At 31.4% G+C, this 27185-nt stretch overlaps 1 protein-coding gene across 4 annotated transcripts; it reads left to right on the forward strand.

Annotated features, from left to right (window-relative positions):
- Myef2 (myelin expression factor 2) lies at positions 1-27171 on the forward strand. 4 transcript variants are annotated; one of them, XM_015480099.2, is made up of 16 exons: positions 15-1050; positions 2293-2345; positions 3542-3549; positions 3660-3753; positions 7134-7325; positions 7995-8148; positions 8655-8704; positions 8825-8888; positions 14438-14539; positions 16012-16062; positions 16354-16422; positions 16736-16834; positions 17144-17215; positions 19203-19411; positions 19492-19543; positions 26841-27171. In XM_015480099.2, the coding sequence occupies exons 1-16, from the start codon at positions 795-797 to the stop codon at positions 27002-27004; spliced, it is 1689 nt and encodes a 562-aa protein (XP_015335585.2). In that variant the 5' UTR covers positions 15-794; the 3' UTR covers positions 27005-27171. The 4 variants fall into 4 exon arrangements, with proteins under 4 accessions (XP_048649526.1, XP_048649525.1, XP_048649524.1 ...); XM_048793568.1 differs by lacking the exon at positions 17144-17215 and having other exon boundaries at positions 8-1050; XM_048793567.1 differs by lacking the exon at positions 16012-16062 and having other exon boundaries at positions 11-1050.
- The last annotated feature ends 14 nt before the right edge of the window (positions 27172-27185 follow it).

Raw genomic sequence — 27185 nt, forward strand, 5'->3', positions numbered from 1 at the left:
ATCTATAGGGTTTGTCTTAAGTATATACCATATCTTAAGTTTGATATGTAGCATCATAATAGTTGCATTGTGATTATAATCTCATAAATGAAATGCTTTTCCAGTTAGGCCTCATGAAAAAGATTTATCAGTCTCGCTCATTTTGCATTCAGTGACTGCCTCTTTCCTCTACCCTATGCCCTCATCGTAGGTAATCTTACTAATAAAAAAAAATAATTCTATGAAGTGCCTATTCTATTTTATTGTTTAAAACCCAGAAAAATTTTTAACATGAAGATATTAGGATACTTTATAAATTCTGCTTATCAGAGTTGGGAATAGAAAAATTTTGAATCTCAAGTGAATGTATAATATGTATATATGTAGATATATAGCATAGCTATACATTTAGAGGAAGGTGAAATGGGAAGAAATTGTTAACCTTTAAGAGGTAAACTTTTCCAGTATCAATTTTAGAGTTTTTAACGAAGCCAGAAAGTTAATTTTTTATTAAAAGTGGCAGTTTTATATACTGTAGAATCACCCCCCCCCCACAGTGTCCAATAACACTTTATTAAGTATAAGTACATGGAGGGGAAAATTGAGTGATTTGAATGATTGTAGCTATTTACTGTGGGGGGGGGGGGGAGTGATCATTGTTGCCCTCATGCCAAATCCTTGCTTTGAAAAGTCTTGGGTAATATCAAAGCTGTCAGGCTCACTTTCTAGTTGCTTTGCTAAAGTCTAGCTTAGTGGAAAGTTTTATGAATTGATAAATATGAATTATTTAATATAGACTTCCATTAGAAGCACAAATGAGGGTGTTTTTTGTTTTGTTTTGTTTTGTTTTTAAAATTCTTAGGGAGAATGATGAATCAGTGAAAGAAGAAAAATCTGACTTAAAAGAAAAATCTTCAGGAAATAAGAAGGCCAATAGATTTCATCCTTATTCAAAAGACAAGAATTTGGGCACTGGAGAAAAGAAGGGTCCAAATCGTAACAGAGTTTTCATTAGCAACATCCCGTATGACATGAAATGGCAAGCTATTAAAGATCTAATGAGAGAAAAAGGTAATTATCTCTGAAATAACCCACTGCTGGATGATCTTCATGTAGGAAGGGGAAGAAACTATGCAAAACTTTTTTATTCCTCTTAGCCACACAGACTCAAAAAAATTGATTTTTATTTCTTGATGTATGAATTAATCTTTTCCTCTTCTTTCACTTGACACAATTTCATTACACACTAGTATGGATAAAAGTATTTTTTTTTTTTTTTTGATATTTTAGTGGGATAGTAGTGAGCCAGCATTTGCATGCCACCAAGAATTTTGTTAAAGCGATTGCTTTGTCTAGTTGAAGTTTTTATAGATTTTTAAAGGATTATTGCATTAGTTAAGTAATACATTTAGAGTGTTAATGTATGAATAATAAGGTCTGATTATTTTTTTTCCAAAAGCTGTTTTGTTATTATCTTGATGGAGTCTGGAATCTGGCTGTGGAATTCATTTTGTTTGCATTGTCACGACTGCCATGATGCTGTCTTTGCAGTTCTATATTAAAATTGCGTTACTGCTGTTGCAGTTTTGTTTTCAGAATAATCTGAAAACCTTCATCTTATATACATGGTTGGTTTTGGGGAAAAATAACTTTAATACTTGATCTTGTAAAAGATAGTTCTGTTATCTCTTGAAAAATTGAGTTTCAACAGTCCTGCAAATTATGTACTTGGCTTTGAGGCTGATCTCTTCTAATAAATTAAAAAAAAATTGCATTGGTGTATTATCTGTTGTAAGGTGACAACTATTTGATTGGTTTTATTCATTGACTTTATTTAGAAAGTGTGTGGCTTGCTGTGAAGCATGACTTGTAAATTTAGTTTACTGATGGCAAACATGATTGAAGACATTCAGGTAGAAAGTCACCTTAAAACAGCTGTTGTGTGTAGGCTGATCAAAGTTATTTGAAAAGTGCCAATGTTGATGTTTTTTTTTTTAATATGATAGGCTAAGGGGCCATTTGTATGTATATGTGCATTTGTTCACCAACTATATCATGCTGGCCAAAATATGATCTGTAGTATGAATTAGGTTAATATGGTTGTTAGCTTTTTTTAGAGAATGTGGATGATGTACATTTCTGAAAATCAGTCAAATTTACATAGCCATTTGAGGAGGTATGTTGGTCTGGTTTTGATTGTTGGTGAATAATAGGTGCTTTTCTGTAGAGTTGTGCACAGGTGTGCAGTAAAGCAAGATATTGGTGTTTAAATGTATTGTTTCTTGGTATCTTCCTTTTGTATGTCTTATGTAGTTGGTGAGGTTACATACGTGGAGCTCTTTAAGGATGCGGAAGGAAAATCAAGGGTAAGTGCTGTGGGCAATATCTGCTTGAGGTGTAAAAGTTCCTCAGCAGTTTACTTTTTGTATAATACTTGTACCAGTTTTTGGAAACTTAAGTTTCATTTTGTTTTACTTTATTATGCAAGATTTGAGGCTTTATACTAGCAAGTTTGACACCTGTACCAACCAAACTAGCTGCCTGGAAGGGATGGGTTTTGTAAATGCTCATAAAGGGCATTCACTTTTCTAATGCTCTTAAGGTAATGCTTCTTCCTAGCCAGTAAGATTTTAATATAGGATTTTTTTTTTTTGTTGTATTTTGATGTCTTCAAGGATCTTTTAAAACTCACTGAATTGATAATATTCCTTAAGAGATTATGAGAGACCTATAGCTAAAAGGTGTTAATTCAGAATGTATTTTTGAAACTTATTGAAAAGCTTAACTTGGTAGCCTGCAGGACTACATAAGAGGCAGTGTTCTGCCAATCAGTATGAATGCTGTTGATGATTAAATTGATAGAGAAGGATTTGGTTGATAGTAGATTTTGATTTTTAGCAACAAGAGTGCAATGTATAGAAGAATACAGTGAAAAGCCCTTAACAATGTTTAACTATATTAGCATAAACCAGTTTGAATACATGAGAAATAAAAACTTTGTCATTGCAATCAAATGGAATTTTTTGAACAGTAATGACAAGGAATTGTTTTTAAAAAAATGATTCTCTTCAGCATAGGTGATTTTTAAAAAAATATTTATAACTGGTTACTATTGTGTACAGCCAGTTTTAATCTAATGGAGAACTTTACTAAAATTATTATTTATTTGCGATTTTGATGTGATTAGATTTGAAAAATATATTATGCCCAGTGTTTCTATTGAAAATATTTGTGACTATGTCAGGTCATATACATGGGAAACTGGAGTTCCTTGAATTACTGTTGATTAATTTGTACAGAGATACTAGTTTTAACTTTTAAGAAAAGTCCTCTGAAAGTAAAAATGTACTCCAAGTTTTTACATGTATTCTGTTGTTTCAATAGTTAGACTTAAAAATTTACAGAAAATTTATGATCACTTGCCTGGTGGTTAAAAAGATGAAAAGTGATTGTATTATTGATTATTTTTGGTAACTTAAATGTTAGAATCTGCCATTAACTTCATTTACTGATTGAAAACTTTTTTTCTTTTGCATATATTGACAAATCTACCTGGATATAGGGTTGTGGGTAAGAATTTTTTTTTTTTTTTTTTTTAAGTATCTTAAGTCAAATTAAACTTCTGATCGGAAGCAAATCTTAGTACATAAACATTTCTTATAATTTTTTTCTCCATTAAGTGTTGTTGAATTCAAAGATGAAGAATTTGTAAAGAAAGCACTAGAAACTATGAACAAATATGATCTTAGTGGAAGACCCCTTAATATTAAAGAGGTAAGATTTCTTATATTTGAAATTTAAACATTTGACTATAGGATCATGCTTTCTTTGAATTTTCATTTTTGATAATGTATTTGTAATGTAAGCATAAATGCTTATTAAAGCATTATCTGTTAATAGTAGTCTTAACTTGTATATGACTTCTTTTTGCCCTTAAGTAGGTACCTGTATTTGATTTATTCCAAGTTGTTACAGAGGTGCATAATTTTAGAAGAATTAAGGACTCAGAAATTTAAGCATGATAGACTTTAGGTGCTGACTTTAATTGATTTAGATATTTTCAGTTTTTAGATTCTGTTGTTTGAGAAATAGAATAGATATTTTTGTAGTTGACAGTGAAATCTTGCTTAATAATGCATACATTATGGATTTGAATAAAATTGTTATTCACTCTTTAGAATGTTTTTATTAGTGCATTATAGATGTACATAATAGTGAGAGTCATTTGACATAATCACATATATGTGCAGTGTAATTTGCTCCATTTTGGTTTCCAAACACTCCTTCCTCTACTCCACTGGCCTTCCCCACATCTATTTATTGTTTTTATAAATTAGTACTTTATAGATATATGTAAAGGTGAAATTCATTGTGTTACATTCACACATGTGCACAGCATAATTTGGTCAACCTTATTGTGCTGTTCTTTTTTTTTTGGTAACAGGGATTGAGCTCGGGGGTTAACGACCACTGAGCCATATCCCAAGCCCTATTTTGTATTTTATTTAGAGTCAGGGTTTCACTGAGTTGCTTAGGGCCTCACTAAGTTGCTGAGGTTGGCTTTGAACTCAAAATCCTTCTGCCTCAGCCTCCCTAGCCACTGGGATTACAGGTGCGCCATGGTTCCAGCATGGTATTCATTTTAATAAAGTTATTTAGAGATTAAAATTCAAGAGGAGTTATAATTCTATTATTGAAACCTGAACTAGAACCCTAAAGTGGAAGTGTTCTTTTTTATAGAATTTAGCAGTATAAGTTGAGGAAAGAGTAAGCAAAAGATACATTAAAAAACTACTTAGTTAGATGTAAGTGACCTTGAGAATAATTAGCTCCAACAATTAATATATGTAAACTATTTAATTAATATTAGCTATTTCTTATACTTGTGATACTATTATATAAAGCCCTTAATGCAGTGTTCAGAATACTTAACTGTCTCATATATATTAGCTGTAAAAATAATGATTGTTATTAGTCCCGTCCAGGACTCATTGTTCTCTCTCTCTCTCTCTCTTTTTTTTTTTCTGTTTTTGGTTTCCTGTTCTTGAGTTTGATCATAGAGTGAAATTAAAGGCCATGCTATCAACTATATGTGTATCTCATGTCCCTTTATTGGAATTAGCTTCAATATTCTGAAACTGTTTAAGCCTAAGGGTTATTATTTAAATTTTTTTTTTTTTTGACAGGGATGTGGACAATTGATAGAGAAGGTTTAGATTTTGTAGTTTGTGGCAGCCATTTATTTGGTGGCTCTTTTGCATAAGTCAGTCTCAGTGCTTCAGAATTGTTAGCATCCTAAATAATTTTCCTCAATTTGGTGTTTGATTTTTCACTATCTCCTCTGGAGACAAATAATGGAATCTCAGTGCCTTCTGCTTTTAATTGGGAAAAAAAAAAAAAAAAGAGTATTTTGCATGCTAAAGTGAGACCATATTATTGTGTTCTTATAAATTTTACCATATTGTAGATCCTCTATATTTCAGATCCCAAAATAGAATTATATGGTCCAAGTTGATGTAGAATGCCTTTATTTTTAACTATTTTTCAGAGGAAAAAATGGTCAAATTTGGCCTCACTAAGTGATGGGGGATTTATTTAATTAAATTTTTTTGGATTAAAATCACTAAAGGCAGTCCCTTTTTTGGGAATATCTAATTTACCATGGGTGGTTGGGGTAAGTGATTAGAATTACTACTGGAATGGAAGTCCAAGAAAAGTATATATCCATGCTCCTTAAAAAAATCTAAAAATTACTTTTTTCCATTTAATTAAATAGAGATTAGTTGCAGTTGTAAATGTATTTATAGACCCTCTATTAGGTAGACAATAGCAATTAGTGATCGGCAGGAGGACAACAAGAGGAAAAGAGGAATAAAAACCAAGTTATAAATAGTAGGTGATTTGTTTTATATATACACCTGTATATAAAAGACAAAATATAGCCATATGTTTTATTAATGTTAAGCCCAAGCAACCTAACTGTAATAGTTCAAGAAGCATCTTCCTTCCTGTTTTTTTTATCCCATATAGATAACCACTATTTTAAGTTTTGTTTTTGTGTATATTTTTGCATCTTCAAACCTGAAACATTTTCTAACTTAAATTTTATTAGCATTGTTTGATAACATGTCTTTACTTTTGTAATCTTTTTTTATTTTTTAGTAGTGAAGTAGTTTATTGTAAGCCAGAAAAATTTTATTCTTGCATTTACTTTCTGGCCATCTTAGGGAATTTGTTAAAGTCATCCAACTTTGTTTTTATTAATATTTTCAGAGTGAGGCCAGCAGAGTAGAATTGATGGTCGTTTAACATAATTATTTGTCATTGCAGATGGTTATCTATCAGTGTGTTCATGTGTTTTTTTTGTTTTTTGTTGTTGTTGTTTGTTTGGGGTATGTATTGTTTGCATCCTACCTAGAGGGATGAGTGAGAAGTATTTTTAAACTTCTTGTTTTGTTTTACAATGGGATATTACTCTTATAAAATTAATGAATTTAAAGAAAAGTTTTCTATCATTCTTCACTGGACACTAGCCTTCTTTTACCTCTCCCTTGCTCCAGTCTCAGATCATAATCGTTGTTGAGGAAGATAAGAGGTTAGAAGGTGGATACTTGTATTTTGTTCAGTAATGAAATTTGCCAGTTATAATACCCTCCCACCCTGAGTTTTGTTCTGTTACACTACTGAAAGTCTTGTTTTGTAAGTCTATTCCACTACTGAAAGTTTTGGATTGTCAATTTGACATTCCATTGGTCATCCAGTGGTGAGACTTCACCATGATTGCATTTTGGAAAGAAAAGAATCATAGTAAGTGTTTTGCTTCTCTTTGAGTTATGTGCATTTATGTGTATGATGTGTATATGTCATACTTGTACTTTAGAATGAGGACAAAATTAAACTAATTTCAAGTTCTTAAGTGACTTTAGTGCTTGGAAAGAGGTATTTAATTGCCATTCCTGGAGACTGAAATCTTTTGTCTGTCCACAGGTTTTTATGGGACTCAGTTCTCTGGATGAGAAAACAAAACAAAAATCTCACTTCTCAAGAGGGTCAATAATTTGAGGGTTAGCTAATGTCAAATTTGAAGTTGTTATTTTAATTCTGTAGATTTACTGATATATTTAGTGGCATTTAACATTCAATGTGTGTTATAGGATCCTGACGGAGAAAATGCTCGTAGGGCATTGCAACGAACAGGAGGATCATTTCCAGGAGGACATGTCCCTGATATGGGATCGGGGTTGATGAATTTACCACCTTCCATTCTCAATAATCCAAACATTCCTCCTGAGGTTATCAGTAATTTGCAGGCTGGTAGACTTGGTTCTACAATTTTTGTTGCTAATGTAAGTTTTAGTCTAAAATTTTATTGTTCAGATGCATAGTTCCATTTATGAGATTGTTTAATTAGATGAGTGGTTTATAGAACATTTTGCTTATTTTTAACTAAAGTAAATGAAGTTAATTATTTTAAGCTCAAATCCAATTTAAGTCTACATGTGTGTGATTAGTCTAAATACAATTTAGAATTTTTTACACAGAGAACTGTGGAATTTATAATCATTTGAGCATTTCTTGAAATTATGTACTTTAATTATATGCCTTTTTATTCATATTGGTAAATGGATTTCATTCTTGTGGACTTGATATTTGTGAATGTGCATGTCGCAGTTGGTTTATTTGTTCTAAGCTCTTGAAAGTCAGTGACATGGACAATAATTCCCAAATCTGAATTTCTCTTGGTAAAAGTAGATGTGCAAGTTTCATATGTAGAAAGCAGGATTGAGCAGTTGAGAGACAATTTTGGGAATTAAAATAATAAGAATATGGAATAATGTAGATGTGACTGAACTGATTTTTAAGCAACTCGTGTTTTATTTGAACATCATTGGTCTACTATTGAATGTGAATTATAGTTATTTATAGTTTGGGAGAGTTTAGAAAAGATTATTTTGTATATATAAATGGGGAAAGAGATTTATTAGGTGTGTAACTTTATACAATTTTATGTTAAGCTTGACTTCAAAGTTGGTTGGAAGAAGCTAAAGGAAGTGTTCAGCATAGCTGGAACTGTAAAGCGGGCAGATATTAAAGAAGACAAAGATGGAAAGAGCAGAGGAATGGGCACTGTCACTTTTGAGCAAGCAATTGAAGCAGTTCAAGCAATTTGTATCCTGATTTACACTTAGCATTGTTTAATGAAGTTGGAGAAGCTTGATACCATTTTGTGGGGGTTATGGAATTTAAGGTTGTTTAGCTTAGAAATTTGTTAGACTTTAGTCTCCAGCTCATAAAATATTTAGTATGTCCAACTACTAAAGTCACTCTTAAAACTTGAATTAGCCATATTGTACAGGACTGGTGTGAACTTTTTTCTGCTTTCCCTTCCTACCAACTAATTGTATGTATATACACATGCTTTTGACAGTTATGTACTACATTGTACATTAATGAAGTTGATTTAGATGAAGCCTTATTTTCTTTTTCAGTTAAAAGAATATATTATTTATAAAAATAAAAGAATTAGAGTTTTCTTTGTGTGGAAGAGACTAGTATGAATAAATATTAAAGACATTAAAACGTTAGAGCTAGTTGGAGACTCCTTTACTAATATAATTAGCTTGTGTTCAAGAATAATTTTACAGTCATCTGTCTTTCCTTGACTGAACCAACAGCTATGTTCAATGGGCAGTTTTTATTTGATAGACCTATGCATGTGAAAATGGTGAGTTCTTATATATCACTTTAAACCTTCAACATTTTAAAATCTTTTATCTGCTATCCTCAACATTACAGTCCTTATTTTGTAATATATTAATCATATAATAAACTTTTTTGCAATTAGGATGACAAGTCTGTCCCTCATGAAGACTACCGTTCACATGATAGTAAAACACCACAATTACCACGTAAGTAAAAGGAATTATTTAGAGACAACACACTCCATTGTTTTTCAGTTTTATTATGTACTAAGCAAAACTTGGTTTTGGGGCCTACATCCATATTGTTCCCTTGGGATTAGTTTAGAGTTTTAGAGATTAGTTTGGTGAAATTGATTAGGAGGACAGAATATAATGTTATGGTCCTTTTTTTTCTTATTTGGTTGTGTTTCCTGACTATATAAGCAGTGCATATTAAAATATTTGTTAAGTTTATACATGTGAAGGAAAAAAACTCTTCTGTAATATTACCATGTTAACTCAGCCACAAAAATATTACCTTTTTAAAATATTTTGTTCCACTCTTTCCTTCTTGTGTATATTTTTTTATATAGTCAAATTACTGTATAATTTTTTTTGTTGTTTAACAATAAGGTATAAGCATTTTTTTCATGAAAATTCTTCCCAAATGTTTTTATTGACTGTTAATCTGTTATATAGATTCTCTATAACTGCTTTACTGTTATATATTTTGTCTGCTTTGGCTTTTATTTCTCTTAATAACTAACAGAGTAACATGTGCCTTTTTGTATACAGATCTTTGATATGCTTTTGGTTACTTCCTTAAGATAGGTATCTTTTAAGTAGATTTATAGGTGTTTAGTTCAAGACATGCCCATCGATTACTGTTATCCAGTTGTTTTCCAAAGGATTATAAAACAATAGTGTAATGTACTTAACATCTTGTGTCTTAATGCCCTACTTGAACAATGGGGATATTAATGCTGTAGTACTTTCTTCAGGGGGTAGCATAAGTAGCATGTGAGTTAATATGTGTAAAGCACTTAGAATAGTTTTGACACAAGGCAAGTACTCAATAAATACTAACTATTGTTCTTATTTTTCACTACACCTTCTATGGTTATTTTTAAAGTTTTTAATATAAAATATTTACAATAAAATTATTCTTGTGACTGTTAGATGCTTTGTGTGTGTGTGTATTAGGGATTGTATCCAGGGCATCGCACATACTAAGCAAGTGCTCTACCACTGAATAACACCCATAGCCCTTGATTTTTTTTAAACTAAATAAAATTTTTTAAAGCTTAGAATCTCCCTCCTCCCTAGCTTCCTTCCAACATACATCTTGCCCAAAGGAAATAACTTAGGAATGCCATGATTATCATTTAGATTTTAATAATTTGTCTACACATTTATACATTCATAATGCATAGAATTGTTTTGTTGGATTTAAAATTTAGTGTGATTTTTGGTGCTATTGATACGGAAGACTTAAGATAAAATATATTGTTTCTTTTTGGTAGTTTTATCAGCTGTATATATTATTAAACCTGTTTTTTTTTTTTTTGTTTGAAATTGTTTTTGAGATTTTTTTTATTGATAGATATAGCTCTAGAGTCTTCACTTTAATTGCTAATACTGCATTTTATACATTTTTCTGCTTTTTAGATTATTCTAATTTTTAATGATTAGAAATAACAGAGTTGGGGAGTGCTTGCTTTTTTTTTCCTGGTAGATTTACCTGTTCTTAGTATTTGCTAGAAATTATGAGTAAAACTTTCTGGCCTTCATATATGTTTGGGGGAAGATTTTTTAACTACAGGTCATATTTTCTGTTTCTTCTTAAGTCAGTTTCGGTAATTTCTATTTTTCTTGGGATTTTTTTTTTCCATTTTAAAGTTTATTGATCTAAAATTGCCTCTTAAAAGTTTTGCTATATCCATAGTTCTGGGTCCTTTTGAATTCTGAAGATTTATAATTTCTCTTTTTCTGTGTCAGTTTTACTAGAAATTTGTCATTTTTAGTTAGTATTTTTAAAAAGCAAAGTTTTTAGTATGTTTAATTTTTCGTTTTAGCTTTATTGTTTCCTTTCTTATAATTTTTAGGGGTTTATTCTTTTATCCTAACTAATTAAGTTGAAGGCTTGATTCAGTAATTTCTAGCCTCTCTTTTCTAATATAAGTAGTTAGAATTATAAATTTAGTTATTGTACCAGTTCTGCTGTGGACTATTTTTATAATAGTTCAATTTTTAAAGTATTTTAAAATTAGCACTATGACTTTTGTGGGAGAGGGGTGCCAAAGATCGAACTCAGGGGCACTCAACCACTGAGCCACCTCCTCAGCCCTATTTTGTATTTTATTTAGAGACAGGATGTCACTGAGTTGCTTAGCACCTTGGTTTGCTGAGGCTAGCTTTGAACTCACGATTTTCCTGTCTCAGCCTCCAACTGCTGAGATTACAGGCGTTTGCCACCATGTCCAGTGCACTGTGACTTCTTGAGTCATTTGAAAATAAGATTTTTGAATTTCCAAATGCATGAGTTCTTTTTTTAAAAAATCTTATTAATTTATAACCTCAGTGTGGTGAGAGAGCATGGTCTATATGATTGTGATTCTTTGAAATTAATTTGGACTTACATTATGAATGGCCTATCATGTGGCACATTTTTATAAATATTCCAGGTGTGATTGGTAAGTACAGTGTTCTGTGTCCATTAAGTCAAGTTTGTTAATTTAATTGTTTCAAGTCCTTACGGGTAATATTGTCTGCTTGTGCTAGCAATTACTGAAAGATGTTTGTCATAAAATTCTCTCATTAGGATGACAGTTGTCTTTTTTTTTTTTTTTAATGTTTTGAAGCTAATTTAGTAGGTCCTTCCAAGATTAGAACTGATAATATTTTCTTAGTGAATTAATTTATCATTATAGCAATTTTTATCTTTAGTAATTACCTTTAAGTCCTCTAAGGTAAGTACAACAATTTTGTTTCGTATTTGTTATCTTTTTCTTGCTCTTTTATTATTTACTGTGTTAGATATACCCTTTATACGCAGTATTATATTTAGGATTTGATTTATAAAAATATTATTTTGAAAGTCTGTTCTATGAAATTGAATAGTTTAAATTATTCACATTTATTGGTTCATTTGGATTAATTTTCATTATCTTATTTTGTGTTCTGTTTTACAAATAAGTAATTTTTCTCCTATTTTTTAAAAGTAGTTATTCTAGATATTTTAATGTGTCTATATAAAGCTGAAATTAGTTTAACTATTCTCTAAGTTGTGGAATAACCTTAGAATACTTTGTACTTGTAATCACTTTTTATATGCTATTGTTGCTCAGTATTTTCATTATATTTCTTTTTTTTCCCCTTTAATCCAACAAATTAGACATTTTTCCCCCTATTTTCTTGTCTCATCATTGCTCTGTTTTCACAGACCCTGGTACTAACTTTTTCCCTTTGAAGTGTATATTTTACAAGTTCTTTCAGAGAGGATCAGTTGTTATTAAGTTCTCTCAATTTTGATTTGCCTGTAAATGTCTTCCAAGATAGTTTAAGATTGATAGTTATTTTCCCTTAGCACTTTAAAAAATTTTCCAGTCTTCTGGTTTCCATTGCTACTCTTAAGTTAGCTATCTGTTGAATTATCTTTTCTTTTTGGGTGATGTATGCTCTTCATGGAGATGATTTTTAAGATCTTGGTTTTCAGTTGGCAGTTTTACGACATTGTGGGTCTGGATTAGGATTTGTTGGGCTTTCCCAATCACAGCATCAAGTTTTTATAAAGTAAATTCTGGACAATTCTCAGCCACGTGTCTTTTGAGTATTACCCTTTCTTTATCCCTTTATACGGCAGTCCTTCCCCCAAGTTTACCTAGTCAGTCAGGTGTCATCTTTTAAGATCCTTGTTTTGTGTAAGGGCTTCCAATTCACTTCTCCATTTTTGGTATTCTTCTATTTGTTTAGATCAAAAATGTCCTATTGTGTTCATACTTTAATATTACATTTATTCTTTTAGGGACTTAAATTTTTATATACTGTTTTCTATTAATATAATGTGAACTCGGATATTGACAGAATCCCTTTCTTTTCATTAAGCTAATTATTATGGGGGGATATATTCCAGATTTGTTTTGTCTCTACCTTCCTCTCTTCTACTCTTTCTTTGTTCAAATTACTGTAACTTGGCATGTGGCATCCTCCTCATTCCCCGTGCCTCAGATAGTCTTACTTTTTTTAAAAATATTTTTTAGTTGTTGATGGACCTTATTTATTTATTTATTTTTAATTTGTGTATGGTACTGAGAATTGAACTCAGTGCCTCATGCATGCTTGGCAAGCGTGCTACCACTGAACCATAACCCCAGCCTCTGGTAGTCTTTACTTTTTGATAAAACAGTTTCCCAGATTCATTCTGATTTTTCTTATTCCAAAGAAATGGGACAGGGCTGTCTTTAAGAAGTCCTGGTTCCTTTTAGTGAAGAATGACAATAGAGATGAAAAGATGGTGTGTGGATAGGCATTGAATGAGGGTGAGATGTGCTGTTGATTTCAGGTAGACCATTTTTTAGGGATTGAATGAGAAAAGAATAATTTTCCTCATTTTGATCTTTACAATTTAATATGACATGCTTCTGTACTCTAATTTTAAAAAATTAAATAGAGCATATGGTTTTCTCAGACCCCAAGACTTAGTAATTGCTACTTTGACTTAGCAAGAATGTTTTAAAACCATATCAAGATTTAGTAGAATAAAACAATCCCCATCCAAATGTTGTTAGTATTGTTGTTTATAAGGTCATCAAATTATACTTCATAAAGTGAATTTTCAATTATTTTAAGAGATGTAGTAGAAAAAATCCTGGATTTAAAGAAAGAAGACTTTAATTCTAGTCTTAGCTTAATCATATTGCTAAATGAAAATGATAAGTAACTTAAAATTTTAAAAAATTGCTAGTCTGTGGATAATAGATGTGAAAACACTAAAATACCATGTACACGTAAATAAATATTTATGTTGAAGATAAAACCAGGTAATATTTGCTTTATTCAATATTTTGCTTTCATGGTATTTTAATTTTTTTAATGCTAAGATTTTAAGTACTTATACAAATTTGGACAAGATGCTCATTTTCAGTATGCCATTTATAAAGTGATATTATTAAAAAATTCTTATGGCATTTTGTTGTTATGTTCATAAAATATTTCTCATTAATAAATGATACATGGCTGGGGATATAGCTCAGTTGGTAGAGTGCTTGCCTCACATGAATCAAGGCCCTGGGTTCAATCCCTAGCACCACAGAAAATAAACAAATGAATGAATGAATAAATGATATAGTAGTCAAGGCTTCAGTATGCGGTTTTCTAAATGAAACAGAACCAGAGCTCTTATTTACAAATTTGCAAAATTTTAGAAATACTACTATAGGTGTATATCTGTTTTTGAATATTGTGTGTGTATGTGTGTGTATGTATGTACGTATGTGTGTATATATGTATACAGGCACACACACACATACACATGTATGTAATATTCTTTTCTTTTGGTGGGGGTAGGGTACCAGGGATTGAACTCAGGGGCACTTAACCACTGAGCCACATCCCCAGCCATATTTTGTATTTTATTTAGAGACAGGGTCTCACTGAGTTGCTTAATACCTTGCTTTTGCTGAGGCTAGCTTTGAACTACTGATCCTCCTGTGCTGCTGAGACTATAGGAGTGCACTAGTATACCTGGCTTACATGTAATATTCTTATTTGTGTTTTAGGTGGTCTTGGAGGCATTGGAATGGGACTTGGTCCAGGTGGACAGCCTATTAGTGCTAGCCAATTGAACATAGGTGGTGTAATGGGAAATTTAGGTCCAAGTGGTGAGTATTCTTTATTTCTTTTTAAATGATATGTTTGCTATATTATGGCTTACATTTACTGGTTTGTCATAATGTTTAAAGGACTCCTCTAGAGCTATTTAGGATGTCATTTCAGTGTGAAAAAGAAATGAGACCTTGAGAGCAGTTAACGTGCAAGAGGGTAGGCAAAGTTCAGGAGTGCTTCTCTGGGACCAGTCATGTTATAGCTAGCTTTTTAGCACTGTGGATATTGAAATATGTTTAAGGCAGAAGGAGAGTTCTCAACATAGTGCTGTGTGTATTCTGGGTATCTGGGTATCCTTTTTTTTTTTTGCAAGGGCTGAAATGCTGTTATAGGCAGTTTAAATTTGTTTATTTAGTTAGGAAGGTCGCCTTTTAGGTAGCTCTTTGATTGCTTTATTTGGGCTAACTTTTGTTTGTTTTTAAAGATTGGTTTTCAAATTTTTTGGTATCAGACCCTTTTATGCTTTTAAAATTTGTCAAAAACCCCCAGGTGATTTTGTTTATGTGGTTATGTTTCTCAATATTTACTATAAAACCTAGAAATTACAAAAATTTACATATTTGTTTAAAATAGCAATAATTAACCCTGACTGTAAACTTAACCTTAAAGATTACATTTACTATGTATAATACATACAAAAATATAATATAGCACATATTTAACAAACTATTTCCAGTACAAAAAAAAAAAAAAGCGAGAAAAGTGGTATTTTTGTTGTGCATGTTTAGCTTAGTATAAGACAGCCATGCTATTATATCTATTTCTGCATTGTTTGCTGATCTATATCATCTAGTCTCTAGATATTTACACCTTATGTTATGCACATGAGAGAATGAGAGTAAAATTAATCAAATGATGTCAGTATTTGATGACTGAAGTGGTTTTGACCTGTTGGACCCTTGGAGGTCCCCATATCATACTTACAGTATTACTTTTTTATTTGATGGACTTACAATTGCTGTTAAATTCCTACTTTTGGTGACATGATAAAATTACACTTTAAATTATAAGGGTAGGTATGATAATCATTCTGATCCAGATTTTCTCCTTTACCCTTAGACTTATCATACCCTCACCTTCTTAAATACACACTATTTGTATTCTTTAATTTTTTTACTCTATTAACTATCTTCTTTAGAGGAGTCCTTACTTCCTCACCTGATCTCTAAAGCTATGGTAATATTTCTGTGTTATGAAAAGTAAATGATTGCTCATTTATGAATAAACTGAATATTGTAGGTGTGATCACTGAATTTTGGTTTCTTGTCTATTGTTCAAAGAGGCCTTTTGGGAGACCTATGATTAGATAATCTACTCTGGCATAGCACTTTCCATCTCTTTGTATCAGGCTCCTTCCCTAGTGTTCCATTGTGACTAGTGATATCTGTTTTGCTATATAATACATTTTGTCACTCTTAGTCATAGAAATAAGATGCACTGAAAGTACATACTGTGTATTTTATTTGAGGTATGGGAATGGATGGTCCAGGTTTTGGAGGAATGAATAGAATTGGAGGAGGTATGTATAAGTATTTGTTTTTTGCATGTTTCCATCACCACTTTTTAGAAACTAGAAACTTTGTTGAGAATTCTAAGAAGAAAAGTCACAATTTATTTTTGGCTCATATCCTAAAGGATGCTAGAAGAAATTGAGTCAGGTGTATACTTAAGAGAAGGCAATCTGTTAAATGAAGTAGCTACACAAAGTAGGGTGGATAAAGAGCTTATAGGTGAGACTTGACATTTATAAACTGTACCTTTCAGCTATATAACTGACAGTCAAATCTTAGAATTAATCTTTATTTCATAGGAATTGGGTTTGGTGGTCTGGAAGCAATGAATAGCATGGGAGGATTTGGTGGAGTTGGCCGAATGGGAGGTAGGTAAATATATATAGAAGGATGTATATACTATTTTACTTTTACTTATTATTGAAATTCCCCCCCTCCCTTCTTCACTTAGGAATGGGTGCTATAGATGTCTTCAGAAGGCATATGGGCACTAGGGGATAAGGACAGGCATGGCAGGAATGGGGATTGTATGTGTGGTGTGTGAGGTAAGTTGGGTAAATCATAGACTATTTTGTATTTATGACTTTTGCTTTTTTCAGTTTAGTTTAGATATGTTCCTGAATGGTTTACCATGCATTGATGTACTTGAAAAAGAGTTAATTTGTTGCACAATCTTTTCAGAGCTATACCGTGGCGCGATGACTAGTAGCATGGAGCGAGATTTTGGACGTGGTGATATTGGAATAAATCGAGGCTTTGGAGATTCCTTTGGTAGACTTGGTAGGGCTGGCTGAATGCTTCCTTTTCCTTTTTTCAGGTTATATTTTAAGAAATGGGGGTTCTCTTCATTTTTGTGAAAAATCAGAAGTTTATAGTGTTCCATATAATTTATTACCTGAAGAAAACACTTTAGGGATTTTAATGTACTAGCTCTCTTTTCTCAGTATCTTATATATTTTAGAATCTATTTCTGAAATAATTTTTTATACTTTTCAGTTATTGTGTGTTTTCTGAGAGCTTAGTACCTTAGGAATTTTAAAATATGATTATTTAAATTAATTAGTATATTATCTTTCCATCCTTGTTTAGGCAGTGCAATGATTGGAGGGTTTGCAGGAAGAATAGGAGCTTCTAACATGGGTCCAGTAGGATCTGGAATAAGTAGGTTTAAATTTTACTTGAGTGCTTACAAAGACTTTGTAAGAGTTGTGATTATAGTATAGTAATACTTTGTTCTTATGTTTATGTGTCTTCTTGTAATTTGAGAAACGTTAATAATTAATGAGCTAATAATAAGCCTCTCTGATCACTGTTTGAAATTTGTAAATTAACTGTTTAAATTTTACTTCTTTGATGTCTCCAAATTAACACCAGATTATGTGTTAACTATAAGCCAGTCCAAGAATCATCTTTCCACCTAAGGAATATGAGTTTTTCTCTGATTGTGTATCAGGAGCAACTTTTGCTTTAGTGACAACCTTGTTTGCATTTTATTTTCTGTAGCAGCTATTAGTGACTACCTTATTTTATCTATAAACATCTTGTGTGTTTTGGTAGATGCAGACATAATACTTGAGGGATAAGGTTTAAGGAGTTATTATTTCTTCTTTTCTTAAACCTTTTCCCATGATAGAATCAAGAATTCTGACAATACTGGAGAATGCTGAATATCTCCCATCTGTTTAAACTACCATATTTTAGGCCTTATAGTAAGCCTTAACACATGGCACATGGCTTATTTTTTGTTTGTTTATTTATTTATTTTTGTATGGAATGCTTCACAAATTTTTATGTCATTTTTGCATAGGGACCGTACTAATTGTTTTGTTCCAATTTTAGTTTATGTGCTGTCAAAGCATGCACTTTTTTTTCTTTTTTTTTTTTTTTTAGGTGCTGGGGACCAACCCCAGGGCCTTGTGATTGCTAGGTAATTGATCTACCACAGACACACACCTCAACCTTTATTTTTTGAGATGGGGGTTTTACCTAGTTGCCCAGGCTAGCCTCCATATTGGGATCCTCCTACCTCAATGTCCTGAGTGCTGGAATTATAGGCATGTACCACTGCACCCAGCAAAGGCTTAGTTTTTTAACTGTGTTGCTGCCTGAACCTTCCCTACTTTATTGACTTTCTTTAATTGATTAAATTTCACAAGCAGAAAATACAATTTACTAGACCTATTCTGAGAGAATTCTAAAGACCTGTTAGCTAAATACATTTAATTCATTGTACTTTCTTCTCGTTTTATTCATTTTTTTCATCATTTTTGTAGCTTTGGCCCTTTTTCTGTTAATTGTAACATCTTTACCTTCTTCTTTTATCTCAGTCTTTTACTTCTGTTTCCCTGATTTTTATACTTGCTACTAACTGAAAAAAGTAGTCAATTTGAAGGTGATATTTTTACATTTTTCATGTGTTAGATACAAGAAAGAAAAGATAAGTTTTAAGAATGAATATGAGTAGAATATTCAGTGAATAAAATCAATGCTTAAAAATGAAGAAGGGATGAACCGGGAGCTAAATTCCCAAGCTTTGGTTAAAAGGAAACAATGCTAATTCTTGTTCTCACCACGTTTTGTATAATAGTGAAATTGAAAGTTTTTCTATACTGAAATTTGAATTGATATTAAAAGAATGATTATATGGGAAACAGAGGTGAAGATACTGAGATGAAAAAGTTAAAATTATGTAGGAGAGTATGATAAGACATATGCTGGAATTATAATAATTGAACTTATCTACTTAAATCTTTGTTCTAAGTTGTTATTAGTATGATTGGAAAGTAAAAATAAGGAGTAAGAATAATATCTAATAAAGCAATAGAATATTTACATAATATGATACTTTTATGATCAGAATATAATTTTATAGATATATGTAAATGTATTTATATGGTAGTTAGAATTAAGATTTCTCAACTAACCAGATATATATACCAAGTTAAATTCTATTCCTTTGAAAATTGTTATAGTGTCTGTCTGAAAATAATTTTGTTTGTATATTATCTAATTATGTAAATGAATTTTTCTCTTCCCTTTTTACTCATAAATGATTCTCTCCTTTTCCCTTCCTTTCTCCTCCTGCTTTTGTTTTTGAAACAAAAACACAAAACTCTTAAAATCCCCCCTGCCCTTCTTGAAAATCCAGGTGGTGGAATGGGTGGCATGAACAGTGTGACTGGAGGAATGGGGATGGGACTAGACCGCATGAGTTCCAGCTTTGATAGAATGGGACCAGGTATAGGAGCTATACTGGAAAGGAGCATCGATATGGATCGAGGATTTTTATCGGGGCCAATGGGAAGCGGAATGAGAGACAGAATAGGCTCCAAAGGCAACCAGATATTTGTCAGAAATGTAAGCAAGTAAATGGTAAAGGATACTTAAAATTCTTTTTTCCCCTGTATATGTGTTACTAATACCTCTTTTCATTCTAGCTGCCTTTTGACTTGACTTGGCAGAAACTCAAAGAGAAATTCAGTCAGTGTGGTAAGTATGCTAATGACGTAGATATGTTTAATTTATTGTGAAGGAAAAAATTGTTTTGAAATTTTTGAACATTGTATTAAGTCCTTTACTTGACCTAGTATCTATTCCTGAATAGTATGGATAGCTAGTATCTATTCCTGAATAGTATGGATAATGTTCCAGGTCTAACTTGATTTCAAATAAATGAATTGTTTTCCTATCTTCTGACTTAAACAAGTGAAAATTACTGGTAAATACTGAAGTTTAGAGAATAGCCTGTTATCCTGTCAGTAAATCTTTTTTTTCTTCTTCTTTTTTTTTTTTTTTTAGTTACCCAATTTTAAAAAGTTGAATATAGGGGTTGGGGCTTTAGCTCAGTGGAAGAGCGCTTGCCTCTCATGTGTTAGGTACTGGGTTTAATCCTCAGCACCACCTAAAAATAAATAAATAGAGTGTATCCATCTACAACTAAAAAAAAAAAAATTAAAAAAAGTTGAAAATGTATCATTGTTTACATTAAAAGTTTTTTCCTCATGAAGTATATTAATAAGCAGTGTATTAATTTCCTTCTTTAAGAGTAGAGTCAGAATGACCCACTCAGATGCTGATATCCAGTTGATATGTAGTTAATAAGTGAGAGCCATTCTGTACACACTATTTCTACAAGACACAAGACACTTAGCTGGTAGTATTGAATCCACTGCTAGTAATGCTGTAAACACCATATGTTCTGGTGGCTCTTTTGTAAATCATTATTGGCTATAATGACACTACCTATCCAACCTTAATGTATTCCTTAAGTCTGTAGAAGATTAGATGGATTATTACTTTTAAAAGAGAGCCTTTTATATACCATACTTATTTTTGCTATCAAATTTTATTTGATAAAATTATCATTTTTTTTGTAAATTATGATGAACGAATTAGTGCAATTGGCACAAAGAAATAGATTTCCTGATGTTACATGGAATCCCAGAATATATACTCCTAATAGTAAGATATGTAGGTAGCAAGTAATGATGAAAAGGGCTAAATATTTGGAATATATCTTTAATTTTTTTAAGGCCACAAAGGGACAAGTTTAGTGTTCTTCCATAAAAATAGCCTTTGTGAGCTACTTTCAGAGATAATAGTATCTACTGGATTCTTGATCTAACTTTTTACAGCTTTTATTGTTTGTTCACATTTTCTTCCATTGTAGATGGAGATCTTGAGGGCAAGAATTGTCTTTTTATCCTAGCACCTTTCATTGCCTCTGTACATATATTAAGAGTTTATGAAATGTTTTATAAGATAAGCATTCTGAGAAGATCTTTCATTTATTAATTATTTATTCATTCACTCTTTAAGCCTGAAAATATTATATTTTTGGCAGTCTGCTAGGCACTTTGAAGGTGAACAAAGTCAGATACCCCAGTCCTCAGAACATACAGTGTGAATTGTTTAGGATGTTCGGTTGGCTCCCTTTGTTAGTTGTCCTTTTATTTTGGACTAATTTAAAATTTATGGATGGGAAACTTAATATTTATTTTCATAAAAAAGTTGTTAAGAACAAATCAACTAGTAAATACAGCCAAGAGAAAGCAAAATAGTAAAGTTCTTTCAAGGTGTTCATAGTTTTTAGGAGTAAGTACATTTATCAGAATGAGTAAGTAGCATCTGGCCATGAATCCTATAGACCACAGTGACATGAACATATTAGGGCCTTAGTGTTATGAGGAACAATGGCAGCAGGTATAGGTAATCTCTGTTCTTGTATTTTCAGGAAAAGCAAAACCAAAAAAAACTCCAAATAAGACATCTTAAACAGTAGACATGAGTAATAAGATAAAGAGCAAAGCAAGGCAAAGAAATGACAGTGAAAATGTGAGCAGTATTGAGGTGACTGTTCTTTATCCTTTATAGACACATGTTCTTTTGTTTTAATTTTTTTAAATTTATTTTTATTTTTGCATTACAATTCTTAATACACCATTATACCATAATTTATCATATCTCTGATTATATATAAGGTAACACATGTTCTTTTGATGTCAGGTATAAGCAAGGCAAGGCTTCCAGAAAACTTTAGGGCTCTTGGTGGGCTTCTGGTTGGAGTGGCATTTTTTTTTTTTTTCTTCCTGTGACCAAAGGTCATAATATATGTTAAAAATGTTTACTTTTGCTCAAATACATTCAATTAAATATTTATGTATATACGATGTTTGTGTCAGAATAAATTTCTATAATGGTAAACCTTTTGGAAAACAATTGAAAGGGGTTGGCAAGGATTTGACCTATCACTTCCTAAGTTTGCCTGATTTGAACCTAAGGTTGCCTGATTTGGATTTAGAAAAAGCAAAATCATATTACTGTAGGTGGCACAGTACAGAGGAAGAAACAAGGATGGGAAAAATTGATCTACATAATCTTTTTTTTTTTTTTTTTTAAAGAGAGAGAAGAGAGAGAAATTTTTAATATTATTTTTCAGTTTTCAGTGGACACAACATCTTTATTTTATTTTTATGTGGTGCTGAGGATCGAACCCAGGGCCCCGTGCATGCCAGGCGAGCGCATTACCGCTTGAGCCACATCCCCAGCCTGGACATAATCCTTTTATCAAGAATGAGACCAATTTTCTGTGCAGTATTGCAAGTTGTTTCGTTATTCTATTATACCACATTAATAGATCAAGGGTATTAGTAACACCTTAATTATTATTTCAGAAAACTTATTAAGTCAATAATAGATAAAGCAGATTTAGTGATGGAGTGGCATTGTTTTGACATGAGGTCAGCAATTGAAAGACATTTCCTGAAAAGAAAAACTATCCAAATCTACATTAAAAAATTTTTGTACAATATTTTGTTTATATAGAATAGTGGTTATAAATTATTATTTTTTATTTCATTTTTTTAAACTCTGTTATTTTTGTTTGTTTTAATTGTAGATGGACAGCATGCCTTTTTTTTGTTTATTTATTTTTTATACAGTGGTAAGGTTCAAACCCAGGGCCTCACACATGCTTGACAAGCAACTCTGCCACTAAGCTATAGCCTCAGCCCTTAACTCTATTCTTACATCCCTTTTTTTGATTAGTCTGTATATAAGACTAATGATTTTTACATTTTCAATTCTTTTGTAAAAGCTTCTGACATTTCTATTTTATAGTAAGCTGATGCCATACTTATAAATTTCCTATCATCTTCTCTATTTTTAACCTTAAATTGTATTGATAGCAAAGAAAATAAGTTATGATTATATGGAAACAAATATACAGATACTGACAAATATAGATATTAAACCTGTCTTGTTTGAATTGAACCATCCTTTTTTTTTGTTCTTTCTCTTTTTCTTCTTGTAGTATGAGAAGTTTCTTTTAACTTGCCTCAAGCCAGTAATGGCCTTTTTTACATTAAAAGGCAGCTTTTTTGTTGTTGTTTTCTTGAGCTTTGGGTGAATAAGTTTATACTTTTGCTTGCTTCTGAAAAACAGGTTAGTGGTATTCTATGCATCTCTCCCAAAGAATATCTTCCAGTAAATGAACCTACTGGCAAGCCCCTCTGCTATTAAAATGTCTCTAGTAGTTAATTCTCTTTGATGGAGCAATTATAAAGGCTGAGGAAATATTATATTATGGGTTGTATTACCCTCAATATATAATTTTCTCAGCTTTTATAATTCAGGAAAAGTTTTCAGATCTTATATTTAACAAGAGGAGAAATAAATAAGTATAATGGCTGTTTCCCAGTTCTTCCTCCTAATTCCAGTAAGCCCCTAAAAGGTGATGTTTTTGAGCACAGGCCAGTAAGACACACATTATTTTGTAGTAAAATCTCTTTTTATCCTGCCTTATGTAACATGCATTTATAAAGAAATGCATAAGAAAGTTGAGTATCAATAAATTAACTAACCTATTTAGAGTTGGACCTCACATTAGTTTGGTTTGTGCACATTTTCAGTTCTTGTTCAGTTAATGAGGTCAAATAGGTAGTTTTCCAAACTTGCTCCTTTGTTGTTTATATGCTTCTTTGGCTCAGTATGATGCAGGACTCTTAAAATTTTAGACTTGCAATGCAGGGAAGGCTCATTCTCAATTTTTCCTTCTAGAAACCATGTAAACAAATATAACTTTGTTCTATAGATTTTCATTGTGTAACATTTCTACTATTAGTGTGCTGGTTAACTGCATAGAATGGTGACTTGTGGTAGGTTTTATTGACTACAACATTTACTTTTTTCAGAATGATTAGTGGATTTTGTAAAATAATAGTAATAACAATCCAATAATAGTAAAAATAATAATAAGTAAAGAAAATTCATTGGTGGAAGCACTTTTTTTTTGTTGTGAAGAAACACCCAATTTTTTTTTTTTTTTGGTCCCTTATATCGTAATTATGCTTTCTTACGGAAGAATGTCTGATTTTGTTTTTTTCTCCTGTGGTTATGTTATAGCTTTATTTATTCAGATTTTGTTGAACTATTTGCTCATTTATAGCTGCTTTAATTTGATCTATATTTAGATATGCTCTTATCAGCAATTCTGAAAGTATACTGACGTTAATAGATTGGGTTAAATAAAGTAGAAGTTTCTTTTAATGTAAGATAAATAATGTCTAGAACTATTGTATATAACAGCAATGAGTTTAATCGTGTTATTGATTTCTCTAGGCATACTATTTTGTCCTACACTCTTATTAAAAGTATCAGTTTTATTTTTGTTGAGTCCTTAGAGCATTTAAAAAGTTAGGTCTGATTTCAATTGATTATTTGAAATTAACTTTTTCTTTTGAATTAATTAACTTTGGAAAATACCTCAATTAGCATTTTTATAACAGTAGAAAGAAACTTGGAAAACTTAACAAACATTTCTGCTTCTATCCTACTGGGATTTTGGGGGGATACACTAAACTGTGACACAAGTATCTGTGGGTCATGCTATATAGCTTTAATATCCAAACTGTAAAAAATTTCAGGTATCTTAGCTGAGGGTTCTTGTCATCTAGAAAGGCTGAAGATCATTATGAGGTCATTGTGTGGTTCCTAAACTTGAGGGACATAGTTTAAGAGAATTGTTTAAAAGAGTCTTGTCCTGGAGATGGAGAGACAGATTATGCAAAAAATAGGACACATTTTCCTTTGAAGTTTTTAAGATTTCTTCCTTGATTGAACCCTACTGTTGCTTAAAAATCTGTGTGAAGTACTTAGAAAAACCCTTAATTTTTAGATAAAATTAGAATAAAGAAGAACCTTTAATCTTAAAGCCCTTGAATTCTCTACAATCCATTTCAAAATCACTATAAAATACTGCCATTTACCAAGGTGTGCTTCTGTAATTAGACTTGCTTTTTTTCAGTTACCAGCTTTCAAGGTGTCATAAGGACTGTGGAAATAGTACTACATCTTAAAGAGATCTTCATATATATGTAGATATATGTTTATTTCAATTTATGTGTGTGTGTATATATATGTAGATGTATACATATGTATACATATATCTATTACATTTATCTATCTCCCAGTTTAATTTTGTGTTTACTAAAAAGTGTGGTTACTATTTTTTAATTAATTTTTTTTTTCATGTTATCAGTTGTGCACTAAATATTATTTGGATCTACTTTAACCATTAAAACATGATTTCTCTAGATAGTAGTTTTGTTTTATCAAAACTTTGAGGGCACATTAAGAATTATCTGACCTGTGTTATGGTTTTAGCTTCGTGTAACAATTATCATTTGTTACATATTTATCATCATAGACCATTTAATTAGTGCCAAGAAGATGAGCAACTGACAACTAGTGGTTTTAAAAGGAAATGCAATAATATGGGGTAGAAAAAAAAAAAACACAACAAAAGTAAAAAAGTAATTCAGGGTGCTACAGATAGGAGATAATTCAGATCAAGATTTCAACAAGAAAATAGTCTTAACCATGTATTAAGATTAAAAATTGATTCTCTCATCTGAAAAGGGATCATGCAAGTGTTTGACAGGCCTTTTTTTAAAAACAAAAAACCTTTACTCTTCTTCAATTTTTGCCCCTTTTTAGAGCTAAATATGTCTGGCTGTATGTTTTTTTGCCAGATTAAAATTAACTCATACTGACCTACCAGCTATAATATTTGAAGTCCTCTAGTTTGATTTGTTTTGACATATACATCTTGAGAGGAGGGAAATACTATTGTAGTCACATCCTAAATTTAAGACCTGTTTGGATTGGGTCATCATGACTCCCAAGTTTGCCTCAATATAGTCTTACTTTACATTTTTTATTTATGTATAATTATTAATAATTCCCCCTTTTACTTGCTAGTATTCTGGTTTCAATTACAGATTTCATGTTTGCTTTGTATTTGGATAAAGGATATGAATTTATTTCAAATGCCACTTAAAAAAATATTTTTAGTTGTAGATGGACACAGCACCGTTATTTTTTTGTTTTTATATGGTACTGATGATCACCCAGTGCCCCACGGGTGCTAGGGAAGCACTCTAATGCTGAGCTACAACTCTAATATTGTACTCAAATGTCACTTTTTAGAATTAGCAGTCATATTAACTGTGTAAGGAACAATTGTGAAATGTCTGATTTTTCTTATATTTTGAGAAACTGCTCTGAGGTTCTTTCTCCTTTGTGTTATTAACATCATTGTTTTTACCTTTGTTAATTTTAATCAGTGTTCTCTTTCATAACTGCTTCCATAACACATATGATGCCATTCTTAAGATTTTTGAGTCCAAACTGTGTTAGTGAATAAATGGCTTTGGTATTGCTATAAAAGAACAGATGTGGTGGGGCTTTTTGTGGCCTGATAGAAATTAGATTTTCAGCATTCACTCTTATTTCCATGAGATGAAGAAGCAAAGTGAAGATAAAGAGAAGGATGATTAGGGATACTGGGCAGTGAGAAACTCTGTTCTAAAGATAATTTTGATTAAATATATGTTTGGGGTCATGATGAGTTAATATTTTAAGCTAACTAGTCTTTATTACTATAAAGTTAATACTAGAAGCTAGGAATTTAACACAAATAAAACATATTAAGTCCTAAGGAAATTTATCTCAATTCCAACTTTATATATATTAATATATATGTACATTAGTATACATATGTTCATTACTCTATATGAATTGTATTCATAATATAAAATATGATAATTTCTTTATGAATTGTGTTATATTCATAATACAAAATGATCTCATGTTTTATTGTTTTTATAACATTAAGGTTTTAAGCCACGCTACTCATTACTTCATTGGCTATGAGGAATTTCAAATATGTATAGTAAAATGGAACCCATTTAAACTGACTAGTAATTCTGTAACTTTTCTTTTACAGGTCATGTAATGTTTGCAGAAATAAAAATGGAGAATGGAAAGTCAAAAGGTTGTGGAACAGTCAGATTTGACTCCCCAGAATCAGCTGAAAAAGCCTGCAGAATAATGAATGGCATAAAAATCAGTGGTAGAGAAATTGATGTTCGCTTGGATCGTAATGCATAATTTCAAACCACGGTTGGAACATTCCTTCATCTGTTTTGCTGAATCTACTAGTAAAAGTCATTTTTTTAGTAATACTGTATGCTTACAAAAGCTGTAAAAATGAACTTTTAAAATTCCCACCAGCTTTTAACAGTATAATGTTAAAAATATACTGTGATTTTTGTTAATCTCAAGTTTGGGT

Source organism: Marmota marmota, unplaced genomic scaffold, assembly GCF_001458135.2.
Source record: "Marmota marmota marmota unplaced genomic scaffold, marMar, whole genome shotgun sequence".
NCBI lineage: Eukaryota > Metazoa > Chordata > Mammalia > Rodentia > Sciuridae > Marmota > Marmota marmota.

Bases quoted from the DNA above. Each gene is read 5' to 3' on its own strand.
- Myef2 (XM_015480099.2), top strand. From the start codon at position 795: ATGAGGGTGTTTTTTGTTTTGTTTTGTTTTGTTTTTAAAATTCTTAGG. The intron at 1,051-2,292 runs GTAATTATCTCT...TGTCTTATGTAG, and splicing joins AGATCTAATGAGAGAAAAAG to TTGGTGAGGTTACATACGTG. The intron at 16,835-17,143 runs GTAGGGCTGGCT...ATCCTTGTTTAG, and splicing joins AGATTCCTTTGGTAGACTTG to GCAGTGCAATGATTGGAGGG.